The sequence below is a fragment of the Sminthopsis crassicaudata genome, chromosome 4 (assembly GCF_048593235.1).
Source record: "Sminthopsis crassicaudata isolate SCR6 chromosome 4, ASM4859323v1, whole genome shotgun sequence".
Classification (NCBI taxonomy): Eukaryota; Metazoa; Chordata; class Mammalia; order Dasyuromorphia; family Dasyuridae; genus Sminthopsis; species Sminthopsis crassicaudata.
In genome coordinates, this window is record NC_133620.1 from 453,037,145 (window position 1) to 453,061,295 (window position 24,151).

At 40.0% G+C, this 24,151-nt stretch overlaps 2 protein-coding genes across 6 annotated transcripts in view; both read left to right on the plus strand.

The window, feature by feature from the left end:
- The window catches only part of EFCAB5 (EF-hand calcium binding domain 5), a 132,083-nt gene extending 129,339 nt beyond the window's left edge, over window positions 1-2,744 (plus strand). For all 4 annotated transcript variants that reach the window (XM_074263775.1, XM_074263774.1, XM_074263776.1 and 1 more), the window contains one exon: window positions 1,955-2,744. In XM_074263775.1, coding sequence (XP_074119876.1) covers window positions 1,955-2,127 — 173 coding nt within the window. In that variant the 3' untranslated portion in view covers window positions 2,128-2,744. The remainder of the gene's footprint in view (window positions 1-1,954) is intronic.
- A 9,458-nt stretch (window positions 2,745-12,202) lies between these two features.
- The window catches only part of NSRP1 (nuclear speckle splicing regulatory protein 1), a 51,430-nt gene continuing 39,481 nt past the window's right edge, over window positions 12,203-24,151 (plus strand). The window contains exons 1-2 of one of the 2 annotated variants that reach the window (XM_074263785.1): window positions 12,203-12,282; window positions 13,218-13,308. In XM_074263785.1, the coding sequence (XP_074119886.1) occupies window positions 12,263-12,282; window positions 13,218-13,308 (111 nt within the window). In that variant the 5' untranslated portion in view covers window positions 12,203-12,262. Of the gene's footprint in view, window positions 12,283-12,438; window positions 12,785-13,217; window positions 13,309-24,151 lie in introns of those variants that run through there. The other variant, XM_074263784.1, reaches the window with a different exon arrangement.

Genomic DNA, 24,151 nt, shown 5'->3' on the forward strand with positions numbered 1-24,151 from the left:
CAGCATAGAATAGATAGAGGAAATGATCGAGATTCACTGGCTACACTTTGTGGTGAATTTTTTTGGGGGGACCAACTTGTGATTTTACTGACATAGAGAACTCCTTCCAGTACAAATCTGAGTTGCCTAGGAGGCACTGGGAGGTTCCTTGTCTTAGCTAGGTATCATATACTGGGATGTGTCAGAGACAGCCTGGAACCTATTTTCCTAATTCTAAGACCAACTTTTTATCCCTTAAACCAAACTGCTGCTTATTGGGTAACTTGGTAAGATGGGATGGAGACAGCTTAGGAAAAACAAGCTAACCTATAGCATTAACTTTGTAAAAGGACAAAAGAAAGGTGTGGATTACATGACTATTCATTCTCAGATATTGAAGTGCAGGAGTAAAACCATCTGGCTAGAAGACTATAATGATGTGAGAAGATTCTAGATTTTAAATCTGAATAGGAGCTCATAGGATTGTAGCACCTATTTTTATTTTTGAGCCATTCCTTAAATGGTCATAGAAAGGTCATAGAAACATACTTTCATTCTCAAAGAATATCAAGGGGGAAAGAAAAATCCAAAAATCACTCAAAATCCTGGTTGAGAGTATATGGAAATAAAATATAAATCTGAAAAATCTGAAGTCATTCTGGGGAAATGAACACACTCAATGTATTCTGTCTCTAGCTGTCCTTTGATCATGAGAAAACCCAATTCAAAGAGAGAGAGAGAGAGAGAGAGAGAGAGAGAGAGAGAGAGAGAGAGAGAGAGAGAGAGAGAGAGAGAGAGAGAGTGTGCAGAGAGATTAAGAAGCTAAGAATAATTGAGGGATTTCTTTGTATGCTTTTTGTTACCTGTGCCTCTTTATTAGTGTAGGGATACTCTGTAGACTATCATTAAAGACTTAGCAAGGCCTTCCTTCCCTTCGTCAGAAGATAATGGATAACATTTTTTTGTGTGTGTATCTAGCAATCATTTTAGTGCATGTCCAGATCCAACCCTAATTGTCAGTTTTGCTGAGTTATAATCTGAAAATCTGATAGAATTTAAAAAAATATTTTTATGTTTTTTTAAATAGCATTCTCTGTGGCATGTTCACACATTTATCCTCCCCTTCCTCCTGAAACTCTCCCTTATAATAAAGAAGTATACTTGAGCAAAACAAACCGATCCATTGGCCTTCCTCACAAGGCATATCTTATTCTGCATTTATTGTCTCCCACCTCTCTACCATGAAGAGGAATTTGTGTTTCATTGTCAATCTTCTGAAATCAAGTTTGATGATGGAATTGAACAGAACTTTGAATTTCAAATACCTACTTCAGTGGTAACCATAACTTGATAACTTCTGTCTATTTCTCAGCTTTTTTCCTGACTAGCTGCATTGGAAAATAATTTTCAATCAATAAGCGTATATTAAAGTGATTATGAAATGTCAGGTCCTGTATTAGGAACATAAATAAGAAATGAAAAAATGGAGAGAGCTTATATTCTACTAGGAGAGCCCATATTTTATATATTTAGAAGAAAGGCAATTTCAGAGGCTTTCAGAGCACCATGCTGAAGGCAGGAGTAAGAAAGGGATGTTTAGGAAAGGCCTCCTGCAGAAGGTATCATTTTAACCGAGTCTGAAAGGGAGCCAGGAATTGTAAAAAGTGGAAATCCTAGTCTACTTGATCGACTTCCTAACCTCCTCATTTTCCACCTCTTTTTGCCTGAGAAATTTTTACAAGACCCCAATATGTAGGTATATAAATAAAACATTTACTTACAATAAAATATAATTTTATATCCTCTGTATTAATTGAGACCTAGTATGGGGTAAGGCTTTATAAATGATTGCTTTTAACCACCACAGCTGTGATAATCTGTGATCTCTCTACCCAGTTCACTTTAAGGGGGAAGGGAGAAACTAAGACAAAGGTTGGTCATCTCTGAACAGGCCTCCTGCTTTGTTTTTGTGCAGGACATCCCCGAAAAGCCATGCGGATGCAAGACTCTGTTGCCATTGAATACTTGTACCACTGGGCACTTACCTGTCTGTGTCTGATGGAGCTGAAACAGAAACTTGAAAACAAATATGCTCCTCCTCTGCCCTCAGGAGAGTTGTCCTACCACAGACTTCAGATCGATTTTTAAAAGACCATCCTTGATGAGGACAGTAGAGGGGTCTCCATTTCCTTGGTTAGTTATTAAGATATTTTTCTTTAGAAAGAAGTGCTTCCAGATAAATACCTTAAGCCACATCAGAAGTTATACAACCAGATGTCTCCGAAGCCTTTCCAACTCCCAGGAGCTATCAGCATTGATAGCTGGGTGGTGTTTATTTCATTTTTGTCATGGGAATGTAGGCTGAAAGGGAAACATAAGGCTGTGAAAAGTCTATGACTCTAAAACAGAATTCTATATTGTCTGTTAAAAGAACCAGAGTGGGGGTTACTTTTAATTTTGATCAACTTCCAGTTTTCTGACTCATGGCCCCTTCGCCATTGAAAAGTCATCTGAACCAGAAAGCCTTGTGGAAAGAGCATCTTCGTCTCTTACTCATGGGAAAAAGCCAACACCTTTGTTTGTGGAGGGCCCTGAAGCTCTAGCTCAAGCATGGCAGAAAGACTTTTACTTGTTCAGAGCTTGTGATTACCACAAACTTTACTGCTCGGTGGCGAGATTCCATCTTTGTAATAATGTATCTGATGGCAGAATCCATTTTTTAATAAAATTTTGGGAAATTAAAAGTTCTTTTTCTTTATTCAGTTGACAAAGTGTAATGTCTTCCAAATACTTTGTAATTTGAGATTGGAAGGTCCTTTTTAACCTTTTCTGATAAGATGCGAGTGTTATTAGCAGGCCCAATCTCGGGCTTTATCTGATGCCTGGCTTAACCCACAAGCCCGTTTCATATTTGGGAGAAAGCATCTGAGGTCATTCACAGCCACGTTTCTAGGAACAATGTTCTTAAAGATATTAAATTGATAGCCACAAGCCAGAACACTTTGGAACATGCTTATGAAGAGCACTTCAGGAATACAAATGACTTGTGCAGTCTGAAGGGGAAGAAGTAATGGAGGACTACATTTTGTTTTGGGGAACAGAGTGATTAGAGAGCAAGCTTCTCGGTCCCCTTCTAATATTTAATGTTTGCATGATCTGAGCAAGGCAGCTGGGGAGTCCTCCAGGCAGCTCTCAGACTGTTATGTTAAGTGGAAATGCCCTCATGTTATATTAGCATTTGGGGCTGCCATATCATATTGTTCTCTCTTATTGACTCTTTAATCCAATAAAACTCATGATTTTTTTCCCAAACAGGTATCTCCTTACATTTCTATTAACTTGTACATTCATTCCTATTAAATTTTACCTTCCTAGATTTGTTAACTCAATGTTCAAGACTTGTTGAGATCTTTTTTTTTTAAATTCTGTCATCCAATGTGTTAATTCCCTTCCAACTTTGAGTTAACTATAAAATTAATCAGCATGTCAACTATACCTTTATTGAAGTCACTGTTTTAAAAAATTAGTAATTACAAATTTATATATAAATATGAATTTGTATAAAATATAAATTTATAAAATTATTACAACTTATTATATATAATAACAAATAAATATAAATTAATTAAAAATAAAGGAAAAAATAGGAATTCAGGGCAAAGACAAATAATTTTAAGATGGGGAATTAGAGGAGGTTTTATGGAAGAGCTAGCAGATACAACATAAGGTAGTAGATAGAGAGTTTGCCTTTAAACCAGGTTTCAAAGCTCTAGACAACTGTCCAAGAGAAGATGGTAACACCTATTGATAGAGGAAGTTTCCTATACCAATAAAATCACAAGTCCAACCCTTATTTGTTGGAAGATAGGATTTCAGTAGGTAGGACTGGCTGGGGTAGAGAGAGACCATTCCTCTTGTTTATCAGCTTCCTCAGTTCCCATGATTTCCATCTCTATTCTACTTTAGTTACTGATAGGGGTGGTCAAATCTCTTTACTACCTAAAATATCTCTACTTCCAAGACCTGAGTGCTAAAATCCTTTGTTGTGGTCCATTTATTAAGCACCTAATTACTGTGTATAATCTAGTACAGGCAGGAAATTTGAGAATACGATTGAGAATACAAAATTGAGAATACAAATTGAGAATACAAAATAAGAAACAGTTCTTTCCCTCATAGATCTTATGTTCTGGTGGAGAATAAGACATTAATGCAGAAAGCTATAGTACCCAATATTAAATAGTAAGTGCATTAGAAAAGTGAACAAAAGTTGTATGAGATGTATGGGAGGAAAGGTCTTTATCAAAAATTAACATCTGAGTTAGACTTTAAAAGATGGCTAGGAATCCTAGAGTTAAAGAAGGAAGAAGTAGGATATTTTAGGCACAAGAAGGATCATGAGTATATTGAGTAATGTTCAAGAATAGAAGTGGATAGGGGAAAAGATTAGTACAATATAATAATTAGTACAATTTAATAATAATAATAGAAGGGAGTAATATGAACTAAGAATGGAAAGGTGGGCCCTTGAATATCGGGCAAAAAAGGGGGTTTGAACAATTCTCAGTTAAAGAAAAAAGTCATTGAAGATTTGTTAGCAGAGAAATAGCATGCATGGATCTAAGAAGAAAGATCATTCTGGTCATCATTTGAAAGATGGATTATTGAGGATGAAGTGCATTAAAGGTAGGGCAGAAAAGTAAGAATAAAGACTTGAAGATCTATCAGGAGACTATTACAGTTGCAATGGGTGATGATGAAATCCAGTATGGGATAGTGGTCATGAGATTAGTAACCGATTAGATCATAGGATAATGGGACTATAGATTTAGAGTAAGGGATCATGTAGGTGGTCTTGTGCAATAACCTTATTTTGCGGATAAGGAAACTGAGTCACAGAAAAGTTAAAGTGACTTGACAAAGGTAGTATCTAAAGCTAGGATCCCACTACAAATGTTCTGACTAAAAATGTCATGCTCTTTCCACTGCTATGAAAAAGGTGAAAAGTCCAAGATAATGCTCATGTTAAAAACATAGGAGACTAGGTGAATAGTGATGTCATATAAATAGTGAAGTCCAAAGAAGTAGTGGATCACAGGATCATCTATCCAACTGGGGTAGATCTTTTAGATTGGCCCCTTTATTTAACCAGTGAGAGGAAAAATCTTAAGATTGACTTTATACAAGTAGAGATGTAGTTGGAGATTTCTTCAAGCAGTTGGAAATGTGGATTGGTAGCTCAAAGGAGAGTACAGACTAAAACATGGTACTTTGGAAATTAAGCAGTTTGGGAGGGAGGTAGTTTACAAAGGGTGAGAGCAGAGAGAAGAAATCCAAAGATAGATCCTTGAGGAGCACCCAGATTGAGGGGGGTAGAAAAAGGAAAATGAATCAACAAAGGAGATAGATAAATAGAAGTTAAATAGATAAAAGATAAATAATAGATGAAAGATTGAAAGATAGAGAATAGACAGATAGAGATGTCTCAGAGAACTCTTTTTTTAGAATTTTAAAGAAATTATTGATGGTCTTGAGTAAATATCAATGTCATTTCCCCAACAGCAAGCACTCATGTTGCGTGTCTGTTACGTTTTGGCAATTCTCACAATATTTCAAACCCTTCATTATTATATCTGTTATGGCGATCTGTGATCAGTGGTCTTATTATTGTGATTTTGAGACATCACAAACCATGCCTTTATGAAATAGTGAATTTAATAAATGTGTGTGTTCGGTCAGCTCCATTTATCAGCCATTCCTGTTTCTCTCCCTCTTCTCCAGTCTCCCTATTTCTTCAAATACAACAATATTAAAATTAGGTCAATTAACAACTCTACAATGGCCTAGAAGTGTTCAGGGAAAAGGCAGAGTCACAAGTCTTGTTTTAAATCAAAAGCTAGAAATGATTCAGCTTAGTGAGGAAGACATGTCCAAAGCCATGATATGCCAAGTTGTGAATGCAAAGAAAAGTTTTTGAAAGAATTAAAACATGATTTTTTTTTTAAGATAGTGCTTGGTATATTTTGACAAATCTGCTTACTCTCTGGCTCTACCAATCAATTCTGCAACACCAATATTCTTTCAGTGAGGTTATATAACTGTAAATCATGGACTAGAACAAAGTAAACAAAACTGAAATTACATGTAATTCAAAGGGAAATAGAGAAATACAAAGCAGATACATAAAGTCAAAGCATATCACAATGATTTGTGCAAAAGATGTAGCTTAAAGATATAAGTTGGGGAATACCTAATTGGAAAAAAAAAATGAAGCATTATTTAGAGCAAGAGAAGTCCAGAAGACTAGTGAGAAAAATTTAAAAATTAAGGATATATTCAATTTTTTAGAGAAAGACGCTAGAATCTAAAGAGGGCGTATTTTCCCAGTCAGATTTATGGTAATGAATGGTAATAATAATGAAAATGAAAAGGCATGTGATATAAAAATGGATTAATGTATTGTGATCTCCATCACTAGAGACATTATCCACATTGATGCTGAACCATTATGGTATAGTAAATGGAAAACTGATATTGCATTTGGGAGACCTAAATTCTATTCCTTCCTCTGCCAACTATTAACTGGGTAATCCTGGGTAAATCAATACTCCAGGTCACTCTCTGAGGCTATAATTTAGAGAATAAATGCTCACCTATATCTGAGAGGTGTAAAACATGATTTTTAAAGCAATAAAGAATTTTTAAATTAAGGTAAGGACATTGTATATTTTTTTAGACACAATACTGATGATATGAGTTTGTGGACCCTTGATTTTAGGGGGGGAGGTCTTCTGTTCCAGCAATGAGTGATTCTAGATTTTCTGCCTCAGGAAACTCAATCTGTCTGATTTTGATCCCTCCTTAATCAGATAACTTCTGGCCTCAGGAAACTCCCACAGATAAACTCCTGAAACACAGTCTGATTGATAATCTAGGCAATGAGAATCAAATTCCTTCCTACCAATGAGCCATAAAATTAGCATATCAATGCTAGAAAACAGAATAAACATGTCTCCTTGTTTGTTCTTTGCTGAATTCCCTTACAATTCATTATGTTTGTATTCCCATTATAATTGCAATAATAAATAAATTAAATTTTAACAAAAATAAAACTTGCCCCCTGACTAGAAGATGGGTTCAAGCCTGAAAATTCTTTTGAGACAATCCACCACACCAGTCTGGAACTCCAAACTTTTGGGGTCTCCCTTCCCAACCTCAACATTTGGTGGACCAGAACAATCTCTCATCCCCTGGCTTGATTCCCCCCTTGCCAAGGTAAGCCTCCCATTTTTTTCTCCCACAGTCCTATAGCGGGACACTCCAAGTCACTGGGAGAAGGCTTGTCTGGGTTGTGTGGAAAGGTGAAGAACTTACAGATTAAGCACATATTGATCAGATACTGTTAGCTAAAGTAGATAAAGCCTATAGGCCTCAGTTTCGGCTTCTCTGGAGTCTCGGGATTTTACATAAGGCCTGGACTACATTCCACTGTCCAAGAAGGGATTAAAAAATACATGGCCCAAGAAGCTGTATATCACCTTGTCTACTGCATTCCACTGACCAACTAGGGGAATAAAGTTCCTTGACTGGGAACAGCCAGACTGGGAAATTCTTGCAATTTTCAGCAAAGTTCCTATGTGCCTTCTCTGGGATGCTAGAGAAGACAAAAGTGCTATAGGATAGCTTTTGGCAAAATTTTATGGTTTTTGGCAAAGATGGGACAATCCTTTTTCATGTCATTTTGTCTCTGTCTGCATCTGTGCAGAATGTCTGTGTTGTATTTGTTCTATAAGCTAGACTTTGTTACCTGGAAAGATTTAAAATGCAACCAGCAAGAAAAAAACCTCTATGCTGAAGTTAGAATGCTGGGAAATTTTAAAAGCCTAACTTTTTTTTTTTTCCCTGAGGCTGGAGTTAAGTGACTTGCCCAGGGTCACACAGATAGGAAGTGTTAAGTGTCTGAGACCAGATTTGAACTCAGTTCCTCTTGAACTCAAGGCTGGTGCTCTATCCACTGCGCCCCCTAGCTGCCCCCCCCCCTTTTTTTCGGCTCTGGCCAAACTTGGGTCTACACAAAAAAGTTAGCTAATTAAAATTAAAATAACAACTTTACAGATTCTCAAAAGTTTTGAGAGCAAAACATCTTAGCAAATCCTCAAAATTTTGAAAGCAATGATTAAGAAGTGTGGCAATTAGTCGTTTTAAAATTGTAAGAAAAATTTCTGAAACATTTCAGTTGTGGGGATTGTTGGCAAGATCTGTTTGCTAACTTTTCTCATCTCAGAATTGTAGGGAAATTCAAATTCTGCCTAACCTGCAGAAATAAGGGAAACAAAACAGTGGGACCCCACACAATCTTGCCCAAATACCCCTCAAGCCAGCTTGAGGGAATGGGGCTGGAGTGATGGTCAGGCTCCATGATCAGCATTCCCTGAGCCCTGGCACTTGAAACTACCATCAAAAGGATATCCAGCAACTTAGTAAACTCAATCCCTCCCATGGGGTCTCTGTCAACTCCCCTTAATTTGTAAGGTTGCCAGTTTTCTTGAAATCATCAGGGTAAGTAAAGTCATCAGCCCTGAGAAATGAGCCTATATAGGAATGGATTCACTAAGAATCTATAAGCCTGAATAATGATTGATCTTTTGCACCAGGATAAGTTTAAACATATAAAACAAGACAAACAAATCTCTTATGGATTTAAATCCTGTTAAGCTTTTTTAAAAATTAATTTTATAATTATACATTTTTTTGACAGTACATATGCATGAGTAATTTTTTTTATAACATTATCCCTTGTATTCATTTTTCTAGATTATCCCCCCCCCCTCTCTCCACACCCTCCCCCTGATGACAGGCAATCCCATACATTTTACATGTGTTACAATATAACCTAGATACAATATATGTGTGTAAATCCAATTTTCTTGTTGCACATTAATTATTAGCTTCCGAAGGTATAAGTAACCTGGGCAGACAGATATTAGTGCTAACAATTTACATTCATTTCCCAGTGTTCCTTCTCTGGGTGTAGCTACCTCTGTCCATCATTGATCAACTGGAAGTGAGTTGGATCTTCTTTATGTTGAAGATTTCCACTTCCATCAGAATACATCCTCATACAGTATTGTTGTTGAAGTGTACAGTGATCTTCTGGTTCTGCTCATTTCACTCAGCATCAGTTGATGTAAGTCTCTCCAAGCCTCTCTGTATTCCTCCTGCTGGTCATTTCTTACAGAGCAATAATATTCCATAACCTTCATATACCATAATTTACCCAACCATTCTCCAATTGATGGGCATCCATTCATCTTCCAGCTTCTAGCTACAACAAAAAGAGCTGCCACAAACATTTTGGCACATATATGTCTCTTTCCGCTCTTTAGTATTTCTTTGGGATATAATCCCAGTAGTAGCGCTGCTGGATCAAAGGGTATGCACAGTTTGATAACTTTTTGGGCATTATTCCAGATTGCTCTCCAGAATGGCCGGATTCTTTCACAACTCCACCAACAATGTATCAGTGTCCCAGTTTTCCCACATCCCCTCCAACATTCATCGTTATTTGTTCCTTTAATCTTAGCCAATCTGACAGGTGTGTAGTGGTATCTCAGAGTTGTCTTAATTTGCATTTCTCTGATCAATAGTGTAAATCCTGTTAAACTTTTAAAATGGTGTATCTAGCCCTAAGCTGCAGTTGGTAGAATTTGCCATTAGAGAAAAGTCTCTTGGGACTGTAACTGACGTTCTTTTGAGTCCTGAATTTGATTGCCTGATCATTAAGTCAGCAGCCCACCCTTTGAGGGAAAAGGCGTCACCTTTTTACATGCCCTAATTATGAGTTTACTAAGTTGCCCACCCCAACTACTCTTAGTGCTTTTGTGGGCTGTGCTGTTTGATGTCTCCCCCCCTCGGAAGGGGGAAGGGAGTTCGCTCCTCATACTTGGAGGTACGCTGACGAGGCTTAACGTGACGGAGTAACTCCAAGTCACTTGGGGAAGTTGCCCAAGGAGCTGAGGAGAATTTCGCCCTCTTTCAGGGGCACCTTGTAGAGGCTCTAAAAACTCCCCCCACTTCTCCAGAGGGGCGCATGTCCTCAGCATGCCTTTTGTTAAGCAGTCTGCCCCAGAGCTTCGGAGGAAGCTGCAGAAGTTAGCCTTGGGACCTCAGCCTTCCCAAACTCAGAAGGAAGGGCCAGAGCAGGAGCCAGGAAAGGCTCACTTTTTAGCGGCTGCCGTATTTGGGAGCCATGGGGATTCGTGCTTCCGAAGTCATGGCCGAGGCCACTGGGCTTGAAACTGTCCTCGGAGGAAGCTCCCAGGCCCTTGCCCCAGTGCATTCAGGAGGGGCCGGGAAGGGGACTGCCCAGAGAAGGGAGGAGCCCCCGCCCCCGCCCTGGCCTCCTCAGCACCAGGAGTGACGGGCTTGACCAGCTCCCCCTTACTCCATAGGATGCCCAACCCGGGGTCACTTGGGCTGTGGCAGGTTTTCGGCCCCGTTTTCCGCCTTGCTCCCCACTCTGGTCTCACCCGCTCCCTGCCCCCACAGTGATGGGCATTCTTGTTTTGAGGCCTCCCCTCCGCCTGTTTTTGAAACCCTCCTTCCTATCATCTCCCCCCCCCCCCCCCCCCCCCCCGTCCTGCTCCCTTGTCCGTGGGGTGGAGGACCCGTTTTCTCTCTCAGACCTGCACGAGGCGTTCCTCTCAAAGCCCTCGCAGACCCCCTCTGAAATCCGGAGGAAACAGGTCCCCCGTCTGGGGCCAAGGACTCCTTGGGCGGGGGTCCCAGCTTGGGCGGGCCGTCGGCTCCCAGGGGACACGGCTCAAAGAGGCTTTCCTTTCTAACCACTGCACAGACTCCCAATTTCTTATTGCGCTTGAAGGGGCAAATGCAGGGGAGCTCCCCCCCCACCGGTGCCGGCATGGGTTAGACGCTGCCCCCAGCCCTTCGAGGGGACAACGGGAACGTTCCTTGGCACTCATCCAGGAAAAGCTGCCGGATGAGAGGCCTTCGTGGTGGCCTCATCCCCCCAGCCTTCCTCGGGGTGGGGACCCCGCCAGGCAGGGACAGCTCTGCGGCCCTTGTCAGCATGGAGCGGCTCGGGAAGATGAGACCTCCTTCCCACAGGGAAGTGAACCTGGGGTCCAAACTGGGAGGGAACAATGACGTAACATGGTTTTATGGTCCCGATTTATGGGGGCTTCCGTCCTGGCAGTGAGTCAGTGATTCTAGATTTTCTGCCTCGGGAAACTCCCTGGCCCAAATGCCTGACTCGGAGCGCTCCGGTCACACAGCTTCCGGCCTCGGGACACCCCCCAGATCAAACTCGGGAGACAAGTAGTCTGACTCCTTCCGGCCGCCGGCCGCCAAGTGAGCGCTCTGCACACAAGCTGGGTAACCGGGTCGCCGGCTTCTCCCCTGTGGAAGGCCCCGCTCACCACAAGCCCGCCTCGCCGTTCGGTCTGGGCCCTCAGGCTTTGCGGTTCTCCCCCCTCCCCAACACAGAGACGGTGGGACCGGCTTTATTGGAATCCGTGCAAAACGTGAGAATATTTTAATGTAGAACAGCCCAGATCTGTTTTAACGCGCGTGTTTAGTTCCGTTCTGCATTTCTGTATTACACAGCGCACGTTTCCGCGCTACAGCACGCAGAAACACGAAGTTAGCCACGGCACCCAGGCATCCCCAGAGATACTGAGGCCCGGAGCAGTCCCCTGGGAATCAGCAGCGCCCCCTGTCGGGGAATTGCCAGGAGGCCATTCTCAAGCGGTCCGGAGCCTCTGCGCTCCTGAAAAAACAGCGCCCAGCCCTGCTGTCGGAGGTTCGAATCCCGTCTCGGACTCCGAGCTGCTGTTAGATAAGTGGCTGGGACGCCGCCTTGGGCCCCGGTTTGTTCATCGGTTAAAAAGACGTGATTGTGTTGTGAGATCCTTTCAAGGTCTAGATCAGGGCCGGGGTCTCCCCTCACTGAGCTTCCTTTGCGCATGCGTCTTCCGCCTTCTAAAGGCTCTTCACTCGGCGACCCAACCCCAGCTCAGCATCCACATTTTCGACAGACATTTTGTGACCTTAAAAAATGCCTCCAAACAATAGTTGTATTTATTAAAAAAAAAAAAAAAACCGCCTCGGAGCTACGGAATCCGGCCTCCCTCGCCGCAGCAAGCGGGAAGATAGACGCAGCCGGCGGGGGCGAACGCGGTGCGGAATCTGCCGATATCCTGTGACGCGACGTCAGCGTTAGCTTTACTCTACTGGGCCGGCGTCGAGCGTAGGTCGGAGCAAGATGGCGGCCCCGCGCAGGCAGTGAGTACGGAGCGAGCTGGGGCTGGGGTCCAGCGTGTGGGGGCGGGAGGAGAGAGTAGCGGCCCGAGGAAGGAGCTTTGAGCACAGTGTGTGTGTTTGGGGGGTCTTAGGAGCAGCTCCGGGGCCGGGCAGGGAGGAGAGGAGATTCCCCTCCCCCATCAGTGAGATTGCCGCTCCGCTGGGGACCCCGGGGTTGGGGGAAGCGTGAACTTAAATGGGAATATGCCTTCCGGTCGTTTTCTCTGCCCTCGTTTTGACGTGGGTGGCTCTGCGGGGAGGGCCGGCCCCTGGCTAGAGGACGCCTCCCGCCCTGTTAGATTGTAAGCTCCTGGAGGCCAGGGCCCTTTCACCTTCCTCTGCATCCCCCGCAGGTGGTAGTTACTTCCTGCAGGCTTTTTACCGCCCTGGCCGAGTCACTCAGCCTCCGCTTCCTCTGTGGTAAGGAGGGGACTATGACAGAACTTCCCTCCGGGGCTGATATGAGAATCAGATGGAATAAAAGGTAAATTGAACATCATGAGTTAAAATATAATGAAAAACCCAAAAGAAGCGGAGAGGAAGCCCCGCAGAGTCCTGCTGTCATCACCATCGCATGACGTAGTGGAAAAGCACTTTTCCACAGATGAACTTCCCTTTCTACTGAAGTAGAACCTATTTTTAAAAATTCGGCAGCTCCTATTTTCCCGGCACGGGGGGAGACATTGGAGAATATACATTCAGCCAAAGAAACTGCCTTCTACTAAGAGACGACAGCTTGTTTTCTGTTTAATCTTAACGTATTCCAGAAACATTCTGTTTAATTTAACATGTATTCGTGTGATAAAGTCTAGTCCAAGAGTATGGGGGTAGTTCTTTAGGTTTTCTTCTGAGGTGACGACTGCATTTAAAAATACGTAATAAGCTGTGCGTTGATGTGGTTTCCATTCTCTCTGCAGATATGGGCTCATTTTTCCTAAGAAAGCGCAGCAGTTGCAGAAGCCCATTTTGCAGAAGCCATCGGTGTTCGACAATGACTCTGACGAGGAGGTAGGGATATTTTCCTATTTTATTGACTGAGTGGACAGCAGAAGTTTGTTTCTTTGGAGTTGATCGACTGTGTTAGTGATGGCGATGCAAAATGAAATTGAGCTAAGTTGAATTATAATTTATATTTATATTTTGAGGCGGCACAGCACAATGGCTAGAAGGCTAGTTCCAAACTAGAAAGATCTGGGTTTAAGGCCTGCCTCTAAGTGATATAAATTTTGAGAGACAAAGTTCCAGACCCAATCAACTTATTAGTTAGAATAGCAGTAACCAATAAATAAAGCGCCCTTTCTTGCTGACCAAAGACCTGGAGAGAGGGCTGACAGGGTCTTTTATAGCTAGATGACAGAGCAAAATCTGGACTTGGATGGTCTTCTGATTGGCTACCAACGACATAGAATTAAAGTTACATGATTAGGGCTGTCCCTCTTCAAAACCCCTTAACCACAAGGAGTCCCAAAACAAAAGGTTCTCAGGTGCTGGGAGATGCTGCTATGATTTCAACTGATGACATTTGATCTTTTAGATTAATAAAGTTTTTCTGAAAAGTGGGGGCTGATGGGTGGGATTACTAAAGGGGAGGTAGGCAAGTACCCTTTAGATAAGTATCTGGTGGATCAACCTCAAAGGGAATATTAAATCTAGTTTGATTTAAATCTTAGTAAAATGGAATTAAAAATCAGTTTTGCACAATGGCCCAGATTGATGTGGAGGAGTCACTGCTACTTCAGTGCTTGAGTGACTGACTCTAAGACTAGAAAGTTCAGAGAAGGTGCTGATCTGCATTGGTGGAAGGACTTTCCTTACCCAGAGTTCCTTGGACCAACGAAGCCACAGGTCAAGTTCTTGTCCGTATTTATGGTCTATAATTATAATTATTATAATGTATAGGTCCAAATTTAAGGAGAGAAGCTTCCGATTGTATTCTTTCTGTTACATTCTATTCTAATTGTGACTTAATATTTTTTCCTAAATGAAGCAGGTGTTATCTACATGATTTATTTTAAAACTAGAAAATTTAATTTTTAAATAAAAATAAATTTGATAAAGTACAAGCTTTCTTTAGACTTACGTGAAAATCTTATAGAGACCAGATGACTGATTAGAATGTTTTCCCCTCATAAGACATCTTAAATAGCAAAGGAGTTCATAAATCCTTGATTAGATCTGGCAGATTGTCATTTAGAAATTGTTTTTCAGGAAAATAAATTTAATAATAAATGATGATGGTTGGCATTTTTATAGTGTTTTCAGTAAGGTTTTCAGTACGCTTGACAAAGCTTAGTTGATGCTCATTTTTTTCCTTTGGGTATTTGAGCGTTCACTGAATTTAATTGCACACGTAGCATGATGATAGAGAAACATGTCTCCATTTGGTGAGCAGATAAGCCCATTAGCAGCCACTTCCTTTTCAGTGACCAAAACTATATGTGTTTTCTGAAGCCTCCATTCACAGTAGGAACAGAACTTATACTAATGCACAGCCCTTGACTGTTTCATTCTTTTTGCCTGTTTCTGAAATTGCTGTAGACTCCTTTATAATCATCAGTCTGACAGGTTCTGGCACAGTAAGTGAATAACATCTCTCCATTTTGGTCATTCTCATCATGGATAATTACTACTTCATAGCCTTTAGTTCCTAATAAGGTGATTCAGGGCAGATAGCTAGGAGCCATGGGACCTGGACTCAGGAAGACCTGAGTTCAAATTCTGCCTCAGACACTTCCAAGCTGTGTGACTCTGGACAAGTCACTTCACCCTGTTTGCCTCAGTTTCTTCATCTGTAAAATGAACTGAAGAAGGAAATTGCAAACTACTTAAGTATCTCTTCCAGGAAACAATCCAAATGGGATTGTGAAAAGTGGTGTCATGACTGAATGACTGAGCAACAATAAACTGAAGCATTTTCAGGAACTTCTCCTCTTTCATTCTCTGGACCTTACTCATTGGGATATGGATTTCATCGGATAATCCCTCTCAGTATTCCAGGGCTTTGTGCTATCCCAGAGAGGTTTTATGGAAACACGATCACTTCCCATCCCCAGGGAATATTCCTCTTGCATTTGTGGTCTGAGCAGGACCTTCTTCACGGCAGAGACCAGCACATGCCATCACTGGTTGACGCCTTGCTGGACTTATGAAGTCAGAGTTCCAGGAACACAGGTTACTGTGCTGGCATCCTTCAGGGAATCTCATGGTGGTAACGTGCCAGGAAGATTTAGGGGCTCTTTGTGCTACTGACAGATGCTGTTTAATAATCAGCAAACATACACAGTGGTATTCTTAGCACCTTTCAGTCACTTTTGAAATTATAGAGTTGTATTAATTTGAAGAGACAGCTGTTTTCACTTCTGCTTATTTGTTTCTTTCTCCTTTTCACTAAAAATGTCCCTAATATATAATGACAAGATAAGGATGTGTTGGTGGTTCCTACTGCCCTCCCTGTATTTTGGGATATAATCCATTGTTTTTGAAACATTTAACATGTTCTTTTCTTTTAGGCATACTAAAATAATTTTCTCTCAATGCTTCAGAATTGACCATGTACTTCTTGAGTCTTTGGCTTAGGCTCAGTGCTTTGTATCTTGCAACCCAGGGGCCTGATACTAATGATCTGAGAGTTAAAAAAATGATTTGTCTTTCAAGAAATCTTGTATATAAGAGACATCTTATTAAAGAGGAGAGAGCCTTAATGCTTTTTATAGTCAAGAAAACAATACGCACATAGAATCTTATATCTTTTGAATTTGTCAATTGTCTTGATAAAAATATTTACTGTTGCATATTGCTTGCTAAAACCAACCATTTCCTATTAACACCTTCATTCAAGCTACCCTTAATGTATGTACACACTATTTTCATAAAAGTTTTATATTGATAATTCTCTAGATCTCTTAGTGCAGAGTTGTTGATGGTCTCTCAGTGCTTTGGGGGAGGGAGGGACATTATCAGTAAAGTACAAGATTTTCTTTTTTCTTTATTCTCACACATTTGGTTTCTCTCTTTCCTTAAGATATCTCAAGAACTGCTCCTGTGATTCCCTTGATAATTCTACTTTCAGGTTTCTTCTCTGAATATTCTTGTCTAATTAGCTGCCTTTTCTATCACCAAGGCACACTTAGGACTGTGATATTGAGGTCAAATGTAGTTTTATTTCCACTGTCTTGTCTATCTTTCATTCATTTAATGCTTTTCTTTCAGTCTCATCCTTAAATGATTGAGACAATTTTGCTTAATTAGGAATTTTGTCAGTTTTTAAACTAAATTTTAAACTTTAAATTGACCTTACTGTCCCAGTGCTACTCTCTGTCTTATGAGGCAACAGTGACTCATGAACTTCCACCATCCTTTTCTATAAAATTCAGCGGACAAGTTTCTATTCAAGACTTTGTTGGGGCAACCAGGTGGCGCAGTGGATAGAGCACCAGCCTTGAAGTCTGGAGGACTTGAGTTTAAATCTGTTCTCAGACACTTGACATTTCCTAGCTGTGTGACCCTGGGCAAGTCTAATCCTAATTGCCTTAGCCAAAAAAAAAAAAAAAAGACTTTGTTGTTCCTAAGGGAGATGTTGAGGTCTTCCACATTCTTCTGTTTGTGGGTGGCCTTGTGCTTTTGTCACATTAAGCCTCAAAGCACTGCAGAATCTACTGGAGGAGATGTCATAATTTCTCAAAACATTTTAGCTAGGGCTAAAGTCTAGCCCATCCACAAAGGAAAAATTAAATGGATGAAGAATGCCTTTTGTTCTGACTGTCATGCACTTAGATGGAGAACCTATAGGACTTGTCTATCATTTGATCAGAACTTTTCAAGTGCTGCTGACAAGCAGTGAATTCAGTTCAGAATTGAACAGTAGACTGAATTGGGCTGGATTGCCTTTGGAGCATTGCAGAGTTCTTTTAATGACCCTAAATTTCTCTCAGAAACAAAGGCTTCTCTTGTTAAGGTTGGCTTTCTTGCCTTGTGGCTACATGGCTGTGAGTCTACAGCTTGCATCACATAGAGGTCCATGGTGAGTGTGAGCAGGTGGCAATGCCTTCTAAAGAACTGTAGACCTGGAGGATGCGACCAGAGATGTTCATGATCAGGAGAGGCCGGTCTCAGCCTGAGAAAAGCTGCCCGAGGGTCAGCCACGGCCTCGGGACCTCCTATGGTGAGAAGGGACACAGCTTACAGGTCCATCTGAAGGGTTGATATTCGACCTCATTTTAAGTGTAATTTCTGCTTCCTCACATATTTCATTAGGAGTATAGTTAGTCCTGAGATGTTGATACCGTGGGCAGGGCACTGGGCCTGGAGCCAAGAAAACTTGAGTTCAGATCTTTCCTCAGATACTTTCTAGGATGTTACCCTGGACAGGTCACTCATTCCCTTAGCGGCTTAGTTTCTCCAGCTATAAAATGAGGACATATCACAAATTACCTTAAGATGCGTTCTTAGTTCTAAATTTCTCTCATTGCTGATTAAGATTATTGACTATTATAGAATTTGAGGAGATTGCTTCAGTTTTTCACCTACTTTTCTTTTGAGCATCATCAATTAATTCATTGAGACAATCTGGCTTAGTTGGGTCTTATGACCAGCTTTTCTGCAATTCATTTTTTCCTTGTGATTTTAGGCAAGGCAATTAACTTCCTCAGTTTCTTCATCTATTAGGAATTAGGCTAGTAAACCTCCAAGTTCCTTCTTTTCTTTTCTTTCTCTGATCATCTTATTTTCCCATTTTGATGAATTATCACTGCTCATAATCTTACAACTTCCTCCTCTATAATTTATTCATCTTCTGTTTTGAAATAGCTTTACATTCTGAATTTTTGTTACTCTTGATTTGCCCTGTCCATTAGCTTTGCAAGTTTTTAGTGCTAAGGCCATTTCTGGACTTTTTAAGTTCCTCACTACAGTGATTGCTATGCATTAGTTAAGGTTTCCTTAGAAAATTGTTATAATCGTGACTTTTATTTTTTCTTTGATTTCAAGCTCTCTTTGGAGGCACCAGAAACTAATTTGAATAGATTTAGGTTGCAGGATTGCAATTACATGTGGTGTCTTCTTATCTTTATTCTCTTCCAGTTTTTGTATTGGTTTTGACCTTTCCATAGTACACAGATTATTTGGAAATGATCCCACATCAATAATGAGTCATTTCCTTTCCCTTTAAATGTAGTCCTTTTAATTTTTGGTGATATTGTTTGGCCTTTGATAAGTTCAGAGCCTCCTGGCAGGCTTCATGCAGAGAGCAGCCCATTGCTGTCCCTTGCCTGGAATTCTGCCCTCATCTCTGCTGCCCATCGGCACTCCTACAACCTTTAGAGGTTTGGCTACAGCGCTACCTCTTAATGTGGCCTGGATTCCTCCAGTCATCAGTCTACTCCACCCCCATCCTCTGCAAATCCCTGTGTATTTTTGTTTTTACCCTGTATTTACTTCTCTGGGAATAACGGAAAATATAAATTCATCCTGAACCCATATTTTCCAGCAACTCATTGTCTTTTCTCAGTTTCACAGGTATCAAGGTATATATGTGACTTGGTCACACAGTGTTTTTGTCACTTTTATCCCTTACCACAGGTTATATTTGGTCAACTGCTGTTTATTTTTTGGCTGTCTTTTGGCCTATACTCATCCTGAGCATCACAATGCCAGACAACTAAGTTTGCCATGAAATAATGTTTTTTGATGCCATTGGGTACACTTGGAAACTGTTGAATTTCTTACTTAGTTCCTCCCATTTTGCTTCATCTTCCTTGTTTAAAAGGGAGAGGGAGGATCAGAATTTTTCTAAATATGTTTCAGTTCCTCTTAGACTGTTAGCTTATTGTCTGAGTCTTTTCTCTAGAGATCTCACATTTAGAATAATAGTTAAATTAGTATTTATAGACCGCATGAACACTAGATGCATTTTCAGTGAAGTGATCACTTATCAGTTTTGAAAAGGCAGTCTATATTGTTCAGGACACAAATTTAAGATCAGAAATTTTCTTTTTCTGGTCCAGCAGAGGGTGCTTTAGTTCATACATTCATTTGGATTGTGACATTAAAGAGTCAGATATTGATGGTAAAGCATTGAAAATTGTTGTTGAGTCCAGTTCTTAAAAGTCATCGAGTTAAAATTCAGAAGGGCTTTGTTAGCAGCTCCTGATGTGTTTATGGGTACTGATCTATTGTTAATATCCTTAGCCTGAAGGTTTTTTCCCAGTGGCAGTGCTCATCCTGTCTTAATCTTTCACAGGTTCTTCTTGAGAGTAATAGCATGGATGAAGAGATAAAATTTGATCCTGTACCATTTTCTTATTTATTCTCTTTAATTGATTTTGCTCTATAATTACTTTTGTCCTGTAATTGCTTACGTCATAGTTTTTTGTCTCAATTTAGTTCAGAGTTCAGCTGGCTTGTAAAGAGTTAAATTCAAAAATTCAGCTTTTCTTGCTTCAAGGAATTTTTCCAACCTTGGGGAAAAATGTGTGAAAGAAAGGGAGTTGGACCTGATACTTTTACTCCACCATTCTTCAAGGACATCTGGTTTGCTGTCTACTACTTTGTACCTGGTAGTATGTATATACTGTATGTATGTAATGAGCATTTCTTAGTCTCATGAGGGAAGAAGGAGGTTATTGCCAGCTCCTGTTACTAAACTTCAACCAATCATGTTGCCCTTAGTTACATGATGACATCTATCCTGCTCTGTACTTTGTTTTCTATCCCCCAATTCTATATAAGGAGAACTGCCTTCTTGCTCAGGGTCTCTGGCATAAATGGAGGCAAGCCATTGACCTATTTATTGACAGGTAGCATATTTGTGCTTATAAATATTTTCTTGTTTGGAAATCTGCTTCATTTTACCTTTTTGTTAAATTTCAGTTGTGACTAAGAACATATAGGAAAAGGAACAACAATGAAAGCCATGAGTGGCTTTGGGCTTATGAATCTTAATGTAGGCTAACTAAATTGACTAGGTTATTGAGTCATTAAAGTAGCTCATATGCCTGGAGAAAAATCATCATTCTAGGAGTTTTGTCTGGGAGGTAGTTCCAGACTAATTTCTAAAACAGCTGTTCTCAAATTTCTTGGTCTTAGAAACCCTTCACATGCTTAAAAATTACTAAGGACTTACCCTCTCAAGAACTTTTGTATGGATTATACCTATTGACATATACCATATTAGAAATTAAAATGTCTTTATATTATTATGGAAATTTTTCTTCTTACAGATTTTGGTGTTCCAGACCATACACTTTGAGAACTTTGGAAATTTGGGGTTAATCTAAAGCAAGTTAAGAGGGGTGTGACAGTTCTAGGAAGATTTTGTCCATGATTCTGCAGAGATCCCAGAAGTCTTCATTAGAGTTAGATCTCTAACCACTGACTGCAGGGGCCTCAAATGGCCTATGTGGAGTCCAAAGAAAGGGAGGGACCCCCAAGAGGCAGTCAAGGACATAGCTGTCACTAACCTTGGGATACTTAAACCCTTTAGCACTGGGTCTTGAGAACTCCAGCAACTCATAGTACAACGCCTCTCATGAGATTTTTCAGGGATGCATTTTTGGGACCCTTATAGAGCTTTTTCTCCTCATCCCAATTATCTTCTTAGATGTATTCTAGCTCATCTATGGATTTTCTAAAATTTAATGCTCATAATGGAAGTATTCCAGGTATGAAATAGTAATAGCATTACTAGTAGCTCATTCTGGAGGTCATATTTAGTGTGGCCTAAAATAATAGGGTTCCTTTTTTTCTGACTGCCACTTCAGAGTTGATTTTTATTGAATTTTTAGTCCATGAAATGCAATTTTCTTCATGGGTTTTGTTAGCTGTAAATCCCCTATCTCATATTTCTGATTTTTTTTTTTTTAATCAAATGTGGTACTTTACATTTATCCCAATTTTTTTTCATCTTATTTGATTAGACCTATCTGTCTAGCCTACTGAGATCTTTTTGGATTTGTCATTTAGCATTTTAGCTGTCTCTCTCAGTTTCATGTTATTTGTAATTTTGACAAATCTGTATCTTCGTGCAAGTCATGTTGAACAGCATAGGACCAAGGATAGATCCCTGAGACCCTCTAGTGGAGACCTTCCTCTCATTTAACATTCACCCATTAGGGACTGATCTTTGAGTATGTATGCTCATTCAGCCAGTTCAGAATTCACTTAACTGTTCAATCATCTCAGATGCAAAACATGAAAGATGTTAGAAAATATTTTGTGGAGACCTAAGATACTATAGTCATAGAATATTAGAGTTAGGTCCCTAAAAGTCATCCAGTCTGCCCTTCTTTTGTAGATTGCTGAATATATTTTCTGGCAGCAGCAGGAGCCTTGATCAGAATGGGTGGTGGTGCCATTAGGTATGATAAGTCTTAGGAGGTTTGCCTCATAAAATCATATCAGCTTGGTCATATCAGTTTAATATATGATCACCTTTGTACCTCTCAGCAAGAAGTCACTGGCCACTTCTTTCTGTGGCCAGTATTGAAAGTCCCATGTTCTTAGTACGTGTCTCATAATTCCAAGGAACCTAAGTTGCTGCTTCTTCCTCAGAATTCTATCTTTCATGAAAAGGACTAAAAACATCTGATATAAGCCTATGTTCTCATTCTTCACATTTTTTTTCCCCCCTCACATTCTTCCATCTTCTTGTCTCCTGACATTGGTCTTAATGTCTGAAAAGAACATTGCAATTACCATGACAGAAATACTATTGAATGTAATAGCCAAAATAATTATCACCAAGAAGTATCTAAAAGTAAATTAAATTACTTGTCTAATTATTTTGTGTAGAGACTACTCATACAAAGGTTGTGTTATTAGGTTATGAATGGGTTGGACTAGATGATTTTTCATGTCTTTCCAAATCTATGAACCTATGATTCTAAATGATAAGAGAAAGATCATGTTAAATTCATTTCGTGCCTGGATTATCCACTGCCAGGAGAGTCCATAAAAGGCTAAAAACTGGTCACAGGTGCTTTGGGATGAGCAAGTGATCCATGATTATTGACCCAAAAGGATCCTGAGTCCTTCCTACATGGCCCAATGGCCTCAGATTGATCTGAGGATATTGTGCTCCTTATCCTTATCCTTATTCTCACACTCAAGGCACAGATGAAATTCTTCACAATATTATTTGTCTGTCTCTAGAATTATTTTTATTAGTACTTGTGAAAATCTAATATTCTGTCAGTGCTGACACTTTATGAAGGTAAGTTGAAGCACCATGGACTGTTGGAGAGGTTAGATAAAAAAACTCAATTTTAGAGGATACAGAAAGCATGTAAATGTAATTCTTCACTCTTGGCCTGGGAAGGAAGATGAGAAAATGCCCCTTCTTTCTTGGTGGAAGAGAGGAGTGGAGACCTCTGAGTATGCCTTGGTGCTTTTGCTATCAGAATTGGTCAAAAAAAGATTTCTTTCTGGATATTTTTCACTGATGATTCTCCCTTGGTCATTTTGTCTAGTATTGTGATTTTTACTCGCTTAATTAAAATGCTTCTTTTCAGACATTGTGCTTCAGATGTTTTGAAATATGCTTGTATCAAAATCATGCATGAAAATACTATTAATGAGTTCCTTTAGGGAGATACTTAAAATGTTTATATAAAAAGAATTACTTGCAGAAGAATTGCATGTGTTTAACATATATATTGGATTACTTGCTGTCCAGGGGATGGGGTGAGGGAAAGGGAAGGAAAAAAAATTTGGAACACAAGGTTTTATAAGGGTGAATGTTAAAAAGTTAAAAAGCTATTATTTAGAAAAAAATAAAAATAAGTTCTTTTCAAAGAAGATACTTATTTTTCATCTCTGACATTAAAAAAATTAATTGTTGTATCACAATCTTTTTTTTCCCCCATAATTTTTAAATTTCTCTGTTCTTTGAGCCTTCTAAAATAATTTTCATGAAAAAATAAGTGTTCATCATATGCTCATTTTTTATAATAAAAAGGCTGATCTTATTTTAGTTGGAAGTCTATTCAGCTTAGTTAGTGAGAGAAAGTCAAGTTTATCATCCATTTGAACATTTTAGTTCATTGGCATCAACCATATGTATCCATAGTGGCTTTTATCCATTTAAAATTGAAGAATTTCCTTTTTCAGGATATAGAATAACAGTTGAAATGAGATAGCTTGAGGTAAGGTCAAACATTTATTTACAAGAATACCATAGACTACAGGATCTTTACTTTGATAATCTATTTTATGAAATTATGGCAGGCATGCCTGATTCTTTGGATGTTTGTTAGAAAAGATCGTGACTGACAGTGGGAAACAGGCTGGCAATCAACACTTTGATTAGGCACAGAATATGTGGGAGCAAAAAGCACAGAAAATATTGAGACAAGCAGCAAAAGGGGTACAGAGGCGGATAGAATGGTGGAGGAAGTCAGGCAGCAATAGGGAAGAGCATGGGACAGAGGGAGAGGCAGAGACAATTTTATAACCATGGACTAGAGGGGGGAGTGCTCAGCATGGATCTGATAGGGCGGGAATAGGACTTGGGGAACAGGAGTTTGAGGTCTCATTATTGGGTTCATTTCCCTGCCCAAATCATCTCAAAATTGCCCTTAAAATTCTATTGTTAACATGTCCCCATTATTTCAAAATTATCAGCCCTTTTTGGTAAGCTGGTCTTGCCCTGGATGTCTGGGACCGTGTGGAGGTTTATCCATCCCAGGACCAGAAGAAGCCCTGTCACCATGCTTAGATGGCTTCTGCTGATTCAGTATACTGTAGCAGGATGAGGGTTTCAAATCATGCAGAACTGTGATTTATAAGCGATACTCCTTTGGTTGTTGGAATGGTTTGCACATGACTTCTAGGTTCCCTTTGCCACCTTACATCTTGC